Here is a 14,980-nt window from a genome sequence, read left to right as displayed (position 1 = left end):
TTTGGAAGGACAATGCTACTAAATAAAGACAAATAAATGCAAGGTACGTGCTGAAGAAACACGCAGGCACGTACGGAATGCTATTTTACACAAACGGGATGTGTTCTGGGAAAATCTCTTTGGGTCCCAAAAGTAGTAACTTCTGAGCAAAACCAGTAACACAGTGTCCGAAGTGTGTAGTACTTCTAGTTTGCAAATGCATTTGAGTAAAAAAGGAAAAAACACACAAAACCCCACAAGCACAAATAAACCAACTTTAATAGATATTATTTTGTATTTATATAGCGCCTTCTTCAAGAACCTTAGATGCTTTACAGATATTATATCTAATTAATCCCCACAACAACCCTGTGAGGTAGGTATTACTCCCATTTTACAAGATAGGGAGACTGAAGCACAGAGAGGTTAAGTGACTTGCCCAAGGTCACACAATTAAATTCACTGAAGAGCCAGGACCTGAGCGCCTTAGCCTCCCAACTCCCAGGTAAATACCTCATGAGAGAATCTTTATTGAAAAGTAGCTTTAAAGAAAGTATCAAGAGTAGTAAGTTATGGGAGTGAGGTCTTTCTACTGCCGTCAAGGAAAGAAAAAACCCTACACGGACGGTTAGAGGTGACGAGACCCATATATTACATTCCTCACCTCTTCTCTTTGCCCAGAGTCTCAGGGCTCCTGTCTCGAGCCAACTTCTAAAGGTAAAGCCGCCAAGACAGAAGCCATGTGACTTAGAAGTGAGACTTAATTTAGAATATTTACTTTCAGTTATGATAATTTATAGAAATTTTTATTCCAATATACAAAATATGGGATAGCCATCCCAACATACATGTACACAGTTAGACAGCAATCAGCCACCATTTACAACTGAAACCCACCCCTCAGTTCCATCAGTCGGACCAGCACACAACCTCACAACGTGTTCGATATGGGTCACTTTTCTTACTTACTGTATCTGCATTTTCCCCCCCGACCCTAACCCTACATGTTTTTAAAGTATACTGTATTTCTGAGAAGCTTCAAGACATTTTACGTAGATGCAGCTGCACTCAGAGTGTACACAGAAAACTGACAACCGTCACCCCATCGTCCCCTCCCGACAAGTCATCCTATTAAACAGGGTGTAGATGTGAACAGTGTGTGACTACCATGGAACTCAAAAACAACGCTAGAACTTGCTTTAATAGGAAATCTAACCTTGGCTTTTACTTCACTGTACGTTTTTTTAAATGCAAAATGTAAAAACAAACACAACGTAGTAACCCAAGGCTGTACCTTTATGCAAATGACTTCATCTCTCTTTCTCATACATGTTGTGGCCCAACGCAAGGAAAAACTGGTTCAGCTTCACGTTACTCCTCGTCTCCATACTGAAAGCTGTAGAAATTTCGCTTTAAATTCCAAGACAATTTGGCTAAAGCCCTCAAAATAAAAGATGCCTCCACCTCCGCGGCTATCACCTTGCCCACACTCTTGGTTGTGATTCTCTGTGCCGTGGTGGTGGATCAGGCAGGCCATATAATCTGCACCAGAACCACTCCAGCCAGGGCAAGGCTTTAGAAACTGTCTCTTAAAAAGCAATCTGTCAAAATATATCATCATTTTCTCCCAGTACATCTGTTTCAACAGCCCCATTAGCTAAGTGACCCTGTTAAGGATCGATCCATGGAACGAACAGGTGAAGTCATTTCCTGAGCTAAAAGATACAGATAATAAATGTTAATAATAGCAGCAGACAAAACATTTTTTTGTTGCTTGTTTTTCAGATTCAACAGTATTAGTAAAATAAGTTTACAAAATTACAACGATTAAAAGAAAAAGATTCCTGCCTCGAAAAAACATGAATAAAGAACATCTAAGGCCTGATTGCTATTATCTTGAATATATATTCAATTATTTTCAGCAAGTTACATTCGGCCACTGTCAGACAACTTCTTGATGCATGGCAAAGTGTCAACTGCAACGGTTTACATACATCTTGCATCACACATATTACTTCTTGAAACTCCCAACAGAATGAAGTCTTAAACACAAAGTTAAATTCCAATAACATCTGTAAAGGTGGAAGGGGAAAAAAAATAAAAAAAGACTTGCTTTCAAAGTACTTCTGGTCGACCTCATTAAAATGTAACCCTCACAGGGTCTGTTAGCTCTCCAGGAGCTGGGGCTGGGATGGATCACTTCTTTCCAGGATAAAGAACATTTGAAAGTAACGTAGCTGCTATGACATGAGTTTTCCAAACGTGGCCTCAACCTGAAGCAGAGCACTGACGAACTCTCAAGGCCGCACACCACCACCGCACCAGGACTTCTTAGATCATTCCACAATGACAGGGAATTTGGGATAGTTTTTAATTTTACTGAAATTAAAACTGAATGAAATAAGTGACAACTAGGACAAATCTTTAGCCAGAGATATCAGTTCCTCCCGAAAAAGAGTATGTACCTCCTCTCATTGCTATTTTTCTTAAGGTAACTTATGATTTAAAACAGAGTTTAAAATTCACCTTAAAAACAGAAACAAAAGGATTAGTTAAACTGACAAAAACTAATAAAAATATGCTGAAATTTACGACAGAATCATGGGCACTTCATACAATACTTAGACTCTACCAGTTTTAAGTAAAATAAATAAGGAAAAAAATTATAATTACAAAGCCAGTCTTTCCCCTTGGGGAAACAAAAAGCCACTTTTGACCAACTGTTCCCTAGATATACATATACTGTATATTATTATAAGCTTCTTCAGAGAAGCAAACGTATTTGTCTTCCTGACACTGGATTCTAGTATCTGTTAGTTTCTTTACATCAGGAAGGCAACTGCAAGTGTTGGGCCCAAAAGTATTTCTGGTTTACGCTTGAAAAGACCACCCAGTACTGCTTCTCGATGTGTTCAACCAGGCAAATGTATGCAGTGTGTTCAACATCATCTCCTGCAATTGTCAGTACAACCTCACAGATTCCTTTTCTTTCTACTGCACCCCCAAGGAGTTCAATCATTACTGGTGCAATTAATGAAGAGAAAATGCATGTCAATTACTGGAAGGCTGTTTTACAAGAGGAGCTGGTATCTCTGATTTCACTGCCTCGTTGTATGGAACTGTGCAGACAGCATGATACCTGAGCAAATCAATCAACTACCACAGTAGGAAGAGCGTGTTAATCCAGTCTTTGCTTTACTGTGTGCAAAGTGTGCTACTGCCCCCTGAGCTTCCTGCATTTCTCTTTTCTTGGAAAACTGGTGCTTGATCCTTTCCCAAATAATCAGAGAAGAAATGAGGCAGAAGGTCTCTCTTCATCGCGGTTCCCTCAGTCCCGGGACTGATAGAAAAGGATGTAGCCAGACTCAGAGTTCTTTGAGATATCTGACGTCAACCCGTAGAATTCTTCGATAGCTTGTGCATCTATTTTCTGTGAGGCAAAACACAAACTTTAGTACAAAAACAAGCTCTTTGAACTGCTTGAATCCAATAAAATCTTCAAGCTTTCTTAGAATAATGCCTTTCATTTTCTCATTCATAAAACAGCTCTGCACAACCCAAATGGCTTAAATTAAAAAGACGGACGATGCCAAGTACTGGTGAGAACGTGGAACAAATGCAACTCTCATGCATAGCGGGGAGGAACGTAAAATGGTACAGACGCTGGGGAGAATGTTTAGCATCATCTTCTAAGGCTGAACATACAATCACCCTGTGTGTGACCCAGCAATTCTATTCTACCCTGAACTATAGGAAACCACTAATTGTCAACCATTTGGGACCTACAAAAATGGCTGTTTCATATGGTTCAATCTACAATACACCCAAGGAAAATGAGGGCCTATGTCCAACAAAAGACTTGTACAAGGATAATCAAGGCAGTTTTATTTGTAATAGTCAACAATGGACAAAAAGTCAAGTTTCTAACGTGGTATAGCCGTACAATGGAAAATCAGACAGCAATAAAGAAAGAACTACCATTGCAGGCAACAAGATTGAGTTGCACAGGTACTGATGAGTGAAAAAGCCAGACACAAAAGCAGTCATACTGGATGAGCCCCTCGTATTCAAACACAGGCAAAATTCATCACAGTAACATAGTAAAATTCAAAATAGTGGATTCCAGAGGATGGTGGCTAGGGGAGGAAAGCTGTGGGTACTGACCAGGAGGAGGAATAAGGGAGCTTCTTGGGGTGTTGAAAATATACTATATCTTGATCTAGATGGCGGTTACGTGTGGGCGCGCATTCACATGTAAAAATTTAAGTTGTTTAAAATTTGCATGCTTTACTGTGCCTTATAGCTCAATAAGTTATTTTGTTAATAGTGTTTTTTTTTTTTTTTTGCGGTACGCGGTCCTCTCACTGTTGTGGCCTCTCCTGTTGCGGAGCACAGGCTCCGGACACGCAGGCTCAGCGGCCATGGCTCATGGGCCCAGCCACTCCGCTGCATGTGGGATCTTCCCGGACCGGGGCACGAACCCGCATCCCCTGCATCGGCAGGCGGACTCTCAACCACTGCACCACCAGGGAAGCCCTAGTGTTTTTTTTTAAACTAGCTCTGTTGTTGAAAGATTTCCCTTGTTTTATTCTAAACATTTTTTAAAATTTTATTTATTCCTCTATCTATCTATCTATCTATCTGTCTATGGCTGTGTTGGATCTTCGTTGCTGCACGCGGGCTTTCTCTAGTTGTGGCGAGCAGGGGCTGCTCTTGGTTGCTGTGCAGGTGTGAGGGCTTCTCATTGAGGTGGCTTGTCTTGTTGTGGAACACAGGCTCTAAGCACGCAGGCTTCAGTAGTTGTGGCATGCGGGCTCAGTACTTGTGGCAGGCGGGCTCAGTAGTTGTGGCTCACGGGCTCTAGAGCGCAGGCTCAGTAGTTGTGGTGCACAGGCTTACGTGCTCCGCAGCACGTGGCATCTTCCCGGACCAGGTGTCAATCCCGTGTCCCCTGCATTGGCTGGTAGATTCTTAACCACTGTGCCACCAGGGAAGTTCCTATTCTAAACTTTTTTTTTTTTTTTTTTTTTGCGGTATGCAGGCGTCTCACTGCTGCGGCCTCTCCCGTTGCTGAGCACAGGCCCCAGACGCGCAGGCTCAGCGGGCATGGCTCACGGGCCCAGCCGCTCCACGGCATGTGGGATCTTCCCAGACCGGGGCACGAACCCGTGTCCCCTGCATCGGCAGGCGGACCCTCAACCACTGCGCCACCAGGGAAGCCCTCTAAACATTTTAAAGGTTAGCTGACCATTACAGCAATGGGACTGGATGTTAGGGAGCAAGAAGTAGAAATTAGACTACAATCTGAAGACCTGTCATATACAATGAGAAGCTGGAAGGAAAAAGTTAAGAGCAAAATACACACACAACTTTGAAGAAAAACAAGAAATTAGGAAACTACTTACTTCTACAATGTCGTCATCAAACAACAACCAAAAATCATGACTCTTAACTATTGCAATATAATGGCCTCGATTGGGACCACTGAAACAAAGAGAAATAAAAGTTAATTTTATACAAAGTTTATTAGCATTGCTCTTCTATGCCCTATATTCCACGTTTTATAAAGTAGAAAAACTGAAACAGATAAAAATATTCCTTACCTATTCTTTCCCCCAAAAGATCAAGCTACATTGATCTGAACTGGCATTCAATTTTAAGACCAAATAATCAGTACTCTACTCTGAGAGATATAACCAGTATTCTCTTTATATAAAGCTATACTATAAAATTCTTTGTTGCCTTTTAAAATTATTATTATTATTATTATTTTGCGATACGCGGGCCTCTCACTGTTGTGGCCTCCCCCGTTGCGGAGCACAGGCTCCAGACGCGCAGGCTCAGCGGCCATGGCTCACGGGCCCAGCCGCTCCGCGGCATGTGGGATCTTCCCGGACCGGGGCACGAACCCATGTCCCCTGCATTGGCAGGCGGACTCTCAACCTCTGTGCCACCAGGGAAGCCCTAAAATTATTATTATTTTTTTAATTTTTTAAATTTAATTTTTATTTTATTTTTATTATTTTTTTGCGGTACGCGGGCCTCTCACTGTTGTGGCCTCTCCCGTTGTGGAGCACAGGCTCCGGACACGCAGGCTCAGCGGCCACGGTTCACGGGGCCAGCCCCTCCGCGGCATGTGGGATCTTCCCGGACCGGGGCACGAACCTGCGTCCCCTGCATCAGCAGGTGGACTCTCAACCACTGCGCCACCAGGGAAGCCCTAAAATTATTATTTTTGAAGTGATTTTCCAATTTGCTTCTATAAAAGATTTAAATAAAAATTTCTAGCATTTTTTTGGGAGGAGGAGAGGTGATCACAGGCAGGACACGCTGAATTAAACTACAAAACAACGCACGTAGTTATTTCTGAGTCTCAACCCTCGGCAATAGTTTTTCTCGAGGAAGGATTCCATGTGATGCTTGAAAAAGTACAGATATCGAATCCTGGGCTCTGAAATCAAGCTCCAACTTCATAAACTTCTTTAAACAAGTGACTTTTTTTTAGTATTATTAGTGCTAGCTTTAAGTACTTAACTCTTAGCACCATTATAATTATTATAATTGCCTCTGCATCTCATTTTCAACAAATCTGGAATACAGAAATCTAGAAGAATGTAAAAATAAAGGTGGGATTATTTCTTTTAAAAGAAATTCTTTTTTTTTTTTGGCTGTGCCTCGTGGCTTGCAGGATCTTAGTTCCCTGACCAGGGATCGAACCCCGTGTCCCCTGCAGCAGAAGCGCAGAGTCCTAACCACTGGACCGCCAGGGAAGTCCCTAAAAGAAATTCTTTACAAAGAACACGTCAAAGATTTTTAACCTCTCCCAGTTTAAGTATGACTCACTATAAAAGCTTATATATACTTTTAAAATCAAATTATAATTCTACCACAATTATTATATTACAGACTTTGAAGTAATTTTCAACACAGATTATTCTTTATGGTGAATACTATTTTAAAAGTAGCAACTTCAGATATAAGAATAAGCTGCCTCCAAGTTTCCTCAGATCTTTGATTCCATAGTTGAGATGAATATCTTAGGTGACAAAATGACACAAAGGTAGTACTTTTTCACTGTAGAGGAAAATACCTCAAAACTTAAAAAAAAACACCACTTTTAATGCTAAAATAAACCTCCAGTCTGATCATCACACCAGGGTTCTGTAAGGTACCCGATATTGTTTTCCTCTGTTCAGATGTCATCACTCTTTCTTTAGAAACATAATGCTCCGAAAATGGAAAACAAAGATTTCTGCTGAGGATAAGAGGCAGGAGATGGGCTGACACAGACCATGGAGGTTAAAGACTGTGACAGAAGTGGACTCCCTCCCAGCTGTCCTGACATATTCTGAGCAGAAAGCTGGGAGAGGGAGGGACAGCTAAGGAGAGGCTGGAGTACAACACGCTGTTAGTACAAGTTTGCAACAGCCAGGGGGAAAAGGATGAGTGACCTGTTTTAAAATTATTACAGGAGGAAATTCCCTGGAGGCCCAGGGGTCAGGACTCAGCACTTTCACTGCCAGGGCCTGGGTTCCATCCCTGGTCGGGGAACTAAGATCCCACAAGCTGCACAGTGCGGCCAAAAATAAATAAATAAAAAATAAAATTATTACAGGAAATTCTAAACAGTCAATGAAGACTGTATGTTCCAAATATAAATGTTGATTATGTGACACTCCTGTGGTTTGAGAATTTTTTGAGCTATTCTATAAATTAAGATCTACAGATGAGATAGTACACTCTATTGGCTAACAGGAAACAAACACACGGACTGATAAAATCAGAAAGCTTATCTTTGAAGATTATCTCCAAAACCTTTTAAAGCGTTTTTCACAATCATTAACATGATGAACATATCCAATTAATCTCAGAAAGAACTTACTTTGTAAAATCGCTTTAAGCAGTGTTTTTTTTTAACCAATAATCAAGAAAAAAGGAAACGAAAAACTAACAGGACTTAAAGTTCCCAGAATAATATTTAAATAATAAGAACAAGTACCAAATCCAGGCAATAACACACTATTTTAATATGTAAAGGTTTTAAGAATGAAATGGTAAAATGCATCTGAAATATCCATTTGAAATAAACTTATTTTCGTCCTACAGCACCGAGGGCTACGGAAACCTCCAAAGGGCCTGCATATCTGAGCGGCTCACGAGCGTCCTGTGCGTGCACCTGCCCACCACCGAGCATCCTGCCACCATGGCCCAGGGCCCTGTTACCTTCCACAGTGAACCACGACGGCCACGAGGTCGTACATTCTGTCAGGATTGGTTGCATCGCCTGAAGTGTTAAATAGACGAAGTTCTAAGGGAAAAACGACCCGGTAAGAAAGTTTTGTGTATCGATGAAGTTGATCCATGTATTTAAATCTTTTCAGATGCAGAGCTAGAATCATGGGCAGCTTTTTAACTTTCATCCTGTTAAAATAAACATGAAAACAAAATTTCATAAGACGTTCACCATGTCCTTAAAAGAACTACCAAACTTCACGATTCAAGTAACAGTTGATCGTTTTCATAGCCTGGCACTGCCCACTTTTGCATATTTCTACCCATGACTTTTGTATTAGCAAAGCAAAATTCTGAAAGTCTTAAGACGGCCCCTGCCCCCCATCATCACCAAACCACATAATCTGACACAGCACTCGGTACGGCTCCCAAAGAGATATGATGGTACATTCCTTTATTAAGAACTCTGTACTTCTGAAATATAGGTCACTGTGCCAGCTGCAGGAAAAACCAGTTCCTTAAGGCCGCTCACTCCTTCGGAGGTGAATGGAGGCTGAGATCCATTTGTTCTATTCAGCTATATAATTCAGTAACAGACTGAGAGCAGGAGACAGTGAGAAAAGCATTAAAGACCATCCATTAAAGGCGTTTGCCAGAGACAAGGAGCAGCTCCTTAGTGAGAGCGGTGGCTGCGTGCATCCTGGAAAGGGAACAAAATAACCTGGAAACGCAGGAGTGAAGCTTTCACCTGTAAAGCACGGGCTTCCCCATCCCCCAACGCCCTGAAGGACCCCTCCGGGCAGCCTCTCCCCGAGATGCCTCTGCTCCCCCATTTCACTTCAGCGCCGACGCCTGATCTTCTGGCGCAAATAGCTGTTCTCCTCAACCCTCCATCAGCACTTTACACGCTCACTTCATATCTGTACAGTTTATTACACTATAAAACATTTAGATGATTACGGGTCCTTCTCTTCTAGGGTCTGGACTCCGGACGGACAGGAACCATCTCTTGTATTATATTTCTCCACCTGGCACACGCAGGTACTTGACAAACACTACAGAACTGAATTCTGTGTGTGTTCAGTGAAGCAAAACACTTTTCATGATTAAAAAATGAAACGTATTAAACCTCTGCCTCTAACGAAGTGAAAACAACTCATTTTATAGCACCATTCTAGATCTGCATTCTACAGGTCTTAAATGTGGTGCGGTAGCTTATTATTCCAGAAGTGTTTATTAACCTGGCTTTTGGAAAACATTAGCGAAAATAAATGTAAAACCTAATCGTTCCTGGAAAGCAATCTAGCAATACGAATTAACAGCCTTTATGGCCTTTGCCTCAGGAATCAAGACTAAATATATCATCTCAAATACAAGACTTCTGAGAAGAATTCAGTTCTGGAGTTATTTTATATTGTGAAAAAGTGGGAGAATCCTAGCTATTCAACAACATGAAACGCTGAAATACATTACAATACAAACACAACAGAGTATTTTACAACTTCAAACAATGTTGTTGAAAGTTTCTAAATGGCATGGGAAAATACGGAAAGTAAAAAAGTCAAGATATATATTTATATATACAGGAATCCAACTCTTAAACATCAGATGTTCAATTAAACTGGTACAGAGTTGCTAAAACAAACTCTTTCAAAACAATAAAAGCAAACTATCCTTTGAAAATGTCCAGTGAGGTGCAAACCCACAAGGATTTTTCTAAGTGTTAAATATGTTAGTAGTATATTAGATACAGGCAGTTAAGATTAGGAAGAGGAGACAGATATGACCTGGGGGTTAGGAAAAATGTCCTTTTAGAAATTAAGCCAGAGCAGAGGGGGAAAGGCCCAAATGGAGAAAACAGAACATGTCCAAACGCTGGCTTATAAAACACGCCCCATCAGACAACACGGGAGGAACACGAATCCTCCCAGCAGCACTTCTTCCCAGAGGAAACCCAACACTTGTGAAGAGACACAGGATAAAGTCAAACACAAATATTTGTGGAGCCACATTTTATAGATGATGAGAGACTATCTCACAAAATTCTTCTCATACTGAAATGGCTCAGGAAGAAATGAACACATACATAAGCTGAGTCCAATTCATCATGGAGATTGTGCAGCAGAAGGAAGAACTAAGAAGTTCATTTCCTGCTTGAAACACCAATTCCACCAACACACCAAAGAATTGATAGGATTCTAGTTTTCCTTCCATTCAAACATGTGTGGAGAAGGGTGACCTTAGGGACCTCTTGATCTCTGTCACTGTTGTTAAAAAAGTGGTCTCAGAATGTAATGTTTTCTCCAAAAGACAAATATACTGAAGAAAAAAACGGGAGGACAGAGAACTTTTTTTCCTTTTTAGTTAAAGTTTGAAATAGACATTGATTTTTTAAATGTATTGATTTACGTATGCACGCATGCACGCATGCATGCATGCATGCTGTGCCGGGTCTTAGTTGCAGCACGTGGGATCTAGTTCCTTGACCAGGGATCAAACCTGGGCCCCCTGCATTGCGAGCACAGAGTCTCAAGCCCTGGACCACCAGGGAAGTCCCCGACATTGATTTTTATCTTCTGTAAACTGACTTATAAGTTAATTTTCCATTTAGATTTTTTTAAATGGCATTTACCTACTACACAATGATTAAAATTTGGATGAATTTATGATCTACATTTTCTTGCTTTTACATCTTTAAAACAATAAGGTGTGTTCATTTTGCACTAATGTAAGAGGTATTTACCTTCCTATTATCTAATTATAATTAGATAATATCTAATCATAATTTAAAACTATTTTTAAAAAGTAGAAGGATGGAAAAAGACATTAACAAAGTCAGCAAAGCTGGCTCTGGCTGATTCTAATATCAGACAAAGTAGAACCCAAGCCAAGGAGTGTTACTAGAGATAAAGAAGGACATTCCAAAAACAAAAAAGAAGGACATTCCACAATAAAGAGGGCCAACTAATCAAGAGGACACAATCTTCAAGTACCAAGTACCAAATTTGATAGAATTAAAGAAATAAACAGATAAATGCACAGAGGTAAAGTCTTTAACAGACTTCTCTAACCAAAAAAGTCAGTAGGAATAGGGAAGGTATGAACAACCAAATTACGGATCTAATCAACATTTATGGAACACTCCATTTCAAACTGAAGAATATATGTTCTTCTCAAGTACAACTGGACATTCATTAATGTACTGGACAATGAAAGAAGTCTCAATAACTTCCAAAAGGCAGAGATCACAGGATATATTTTCCTGACAAAAATTAAAAAACAAAAAAAGAGCAAAATCCCCCTGAAATATGGAAACTAAGCTATATGCTTCTAAATAATCCATGGGACAAAGACAAAATCACAAGGGAAATTAGAATAGATTTTTAAATGGATGATAACGCAAATACCACGTTAAAATTTGTGGGAACACAGCCAAAGCAGCGTTTAGAGGAAAATTTATAGCTTTAAATTTTTATATTAGGAAAAAAAAGGGCAAGTCTTGACCACACAGAAAAGCTTAATAATTGTACATAAAATTCCACAGTTTCCTCTTATAAACTTAATGTCAAGCACGACTAACTGGGGCACATGGTGCTGGGGGTGAGGGGAACACGACCTATGACCATGTGTGACTGTCAGCAGACATTTAAGTTGCCTCCACCTCTTCTTGGTTATTGTAAATACTAGAGCAATGAACATGGGAATGCACATATCTCTTTGAAAATCCTGTTATCAGTTCTTTTGGATATGTACTTAGAAGCAGAATGCGGGATCATACGGTAATTCTATTTTTAATACTTTTGAGGAACCTTCACACTGTTTTCCACAGTGGCTGCAACATTTTACATTTCCACCAACAATACACAGTTCCCTTTTCTGCATATCCTTATCAACACTCATTATTTTCTCTTTTTATTTGAAAGTGGCCATCCTAACTAATGTGAGGTGGTATCTTACTGTGGTTTTGATTTGCATTTCCCAGATAATTAGTTATGTTATCTTTTCATATGCTTGTTGGACATCTGTATGTCATCTTTGGAGAAATGTTTACTCAAGTCCTTTGCCCAATTTTTAATTGGGTGATGTGGTTTCTACTGTTGAGTTGTGTGAGTTCTTTATATTCTGGATATTAACCTCTTATCAGATAGATATCTGGTTTTCAAATATTTTCTCCCATTCTGTTAATATTCTGCAAATATTTTCTCCCATTCATGTCATTTCATTCCGTTGTTTCCTTTGTTGCACATAAGTTTTTAAGTTTGATATAGTCCCATTTATCTGTTTTTGCTTTTGTTGCTTGTGCTTTTGGTGTCATATTCAAGAAATCACTGCCATACTCAACATCGTGAGGCTTTTTTTTCCCCTATGTTTCCTTCTAAGAGTTTTATAGTTTCAGGTGTTATGGTTAGGTCTTTAACCAATTTTGAGTTAATTTTTGTGAATGGTATGAAGTAAGGATCCAACTTCAATCTTTTGCATGTGGATACCAGGTTTTCCCACCACCATCTGTTGAAGATCATTGAGCATACAAATGCAGGTTTATTTCTGGGGGGCAGGGGTGCGGTGATAAGCCTGGCTACCTACAGGGGCACTGACCAAACTATTAAATATATAAGGATAATGGGAGCCAATCTGTACTGTCAGAGGAGGGGCTTACAGATATTAAAAAGGAGAAAACCAGAATAAACCCTATGGTGTTGGATGAAACTGGAGGTACTGTTGTGAATTTGTGGTTTTTCGATACAGATAGACCAACAGATAAATAAGCACAGATGTAAATGTGTGTACATATGTACACACACGAGCACGCATGTCCTCCAGCTCTGTTCACTAAGTGGGCCCAGGAACAGTGACACGGCAACGGCAACGAGCACACCTATACCACGGTCCTGGTTTTTAAATGTTATTTTCCCCCTAAAAGGAACCAGGGCTCCTTCGAGAAACGGCTGGTACCAGTGTGGGCGGCAAGGAAGGTACAAAGCGAGCCTGGACATCTTGTTGCACTACAGAGTAAAGAGGGGCTGGAGAACGAAGGGACGGGGCAAAAAACACAGGAGGCAGCGGGAAGGGGCTCCTGCTGGCCAAATCGGGATAATGTGAACATGAAAATAAACGAGACAATCATTACCCACGGGATAAAACAGGAATCTCTGAGTCCTCACTGAGATTTAAAAAATGAAAAAAACTGTAAATATCCCCATTTCTCATCAAACTTTCAATCTCAAAATACATATGAATTACAACTGGGGAAAAGCACAGCTTCACAGTGAAGAACCCTGGGAGACAGCACCTTAGTCATGTGTCCAAAGAGAACAGTACCAGTCACGGGATGTGCAAGACAGAGTCCCAGAGCAGCCCTCAGACTGTCCTCGGAAAGGCCGGGTGCGAGGATGGTCCTGGGCTAACATCTGGGAACTTGATTGGGGGGTGTTCCCACCGTTTCCTAACTGACAAGCGTGTCTCGATGCCCCTGAGAACTGTCTGTGCAAATCATATGGTTTATGCTGAACACCTGCTTTCCTTCCAGGAGCCTGGAATTTTTTTTTTTTTTTTTTTTTTTTTGCGGTACGCGGGCCTCTCACTGCTGTGGCCTCTCGCGTTGCGGAGCACAGGCTCCGGACGCGCAGGCTCAGCGGCCATGGCTCACGGGCCCAGCCGCTCCGCAGCACGGGGCATCTTCCTGGACCGGGGCATGAACCCCCCTCCCCTGCATCGGCAGGCGGACTCTCAACCACCGCGCCACCAGGGAAGCCCCGGGAGCCTGGAATTTTGGTACATGCCAGGCAGAGGACGCCTACGTGTCCAGCCCCCAATAAATCTCGGCCACCGAGTTGGTAAAGAGCTTCCCTGGGAGACAACACTTCTCCCGTGTTATCACATTTGATGCTGGAGGAACTAAGTACGTCTGTGTGACTCCACGGGGACAGGACTCTTGCAAGCTGGCCTGGCTTCCCCTTGGCTGGTTGTACTTGTCCCCTTTCCCTGTAAATCTCAGCTGTGAGCACGACTATATATGCTGAGTCCTGCAAGTCCTTCTAGTCAATCACCAAATCCAGGAGTGTCTTAGGAACCCTGACACTTGACACATATTAGAATCGTGTGCCATTTAAAAGAACACAATGAGAAGAACACCTTCTGCATGATTCCTGCCCAAAATACATAACCTGAACCTAATCATACAAAAACATGAGACAAACCCAAAGAAGAACATTCTATAAAATAACTAATCTGTAATTTTCAAGTGCCAAGATAAGGAAAGTCAAGAAAAGACTAAGGAACTGTTCTAAATGTAAAAAAGACTAAAGAGACATGAATACTAAATGCAATGTGTAATTCTGGACTGGATCCTTTTTTCTATAGAGAACATTACTGGGATATCTGGTGACACTAAAATAAGGTCTACGATAACAATAACACATCAGTGTTACTTTCCTGACCTGGATGGATACAGTACATAGGAGACTTCCTTTTTGGTAGGAAATAGCTACCCAAGTGTCCAGGATCTTGGGACATCATATCAGGAACTCACTCTCAAATGGTTTAGGGTAAAAAAAACACATTGTTAGTATTGTTCACGCAACTTTTCTGAGTTTGATTCAAACTAAAAAGTAAAATAATCAGGATGATGATGATGATGATGATTCAATTCCTTGATACCAAAATACCGTCTTCATAATAATATACTGAGAGAAGGTACAAAACGCCATGTAGGAACAGTGGAAACTAGGGTGAGGGTGAGTAAAGTACTTTCCCCTCATCCTTCCTCACC

At 41.0% G+C, this 14,980-nt stretch overlaps 1 protein-coding gene across 1 annotated transcript in view; it reads right to left on the bottom strand.

Annotated features, from left to right (window-relative positions):
• Window positions 1–255: 255 nt before the first annotated feature.
• USP12 (ubiquitin specific peptidase 12) overlaps window positions 256–14,980 on the bottom strand; it is a gene marked incomplete at its 5' end in the record, with an annotated part of 79,583 nt that continues 64,858 nt past the window's right edge. Inside the window, 3 exons of the mRNA XM_082675751.1 lie at window positions 256–3,409; window positions 5,385–5,463; window positions 8,203–8,400. Coding sequence (XP_082531877.1) covers window positions 3,308–3,409; window positions 5,385–5,463; window positions 8,203–8,400 — 379 coding nt within the window. The 3' untranslated portion in view covers window positions 256–3,307. The remainder of the gene's footprint in view (window positions 3,410–5,384; window positions 5,464–8,202; window positions 8,401–14,980) is intronic.

Source organism: Grampus griseus, assembly GCF_964374135.1.
Source record: "Grampus griseus genome assembly, chromosome: 18".
In the NCBI taxonomy this organism is placed as follows: Eukaryota; Metazoa; Chordata; class Mammalia; order Artiodactyla; family Delphinidae; genus Grampus; species Grampus griseus.
Note: the sequence above shows the minus strand (reverse complement) of the source record. Positions and strands in the feature narration are given on the sequence as shown.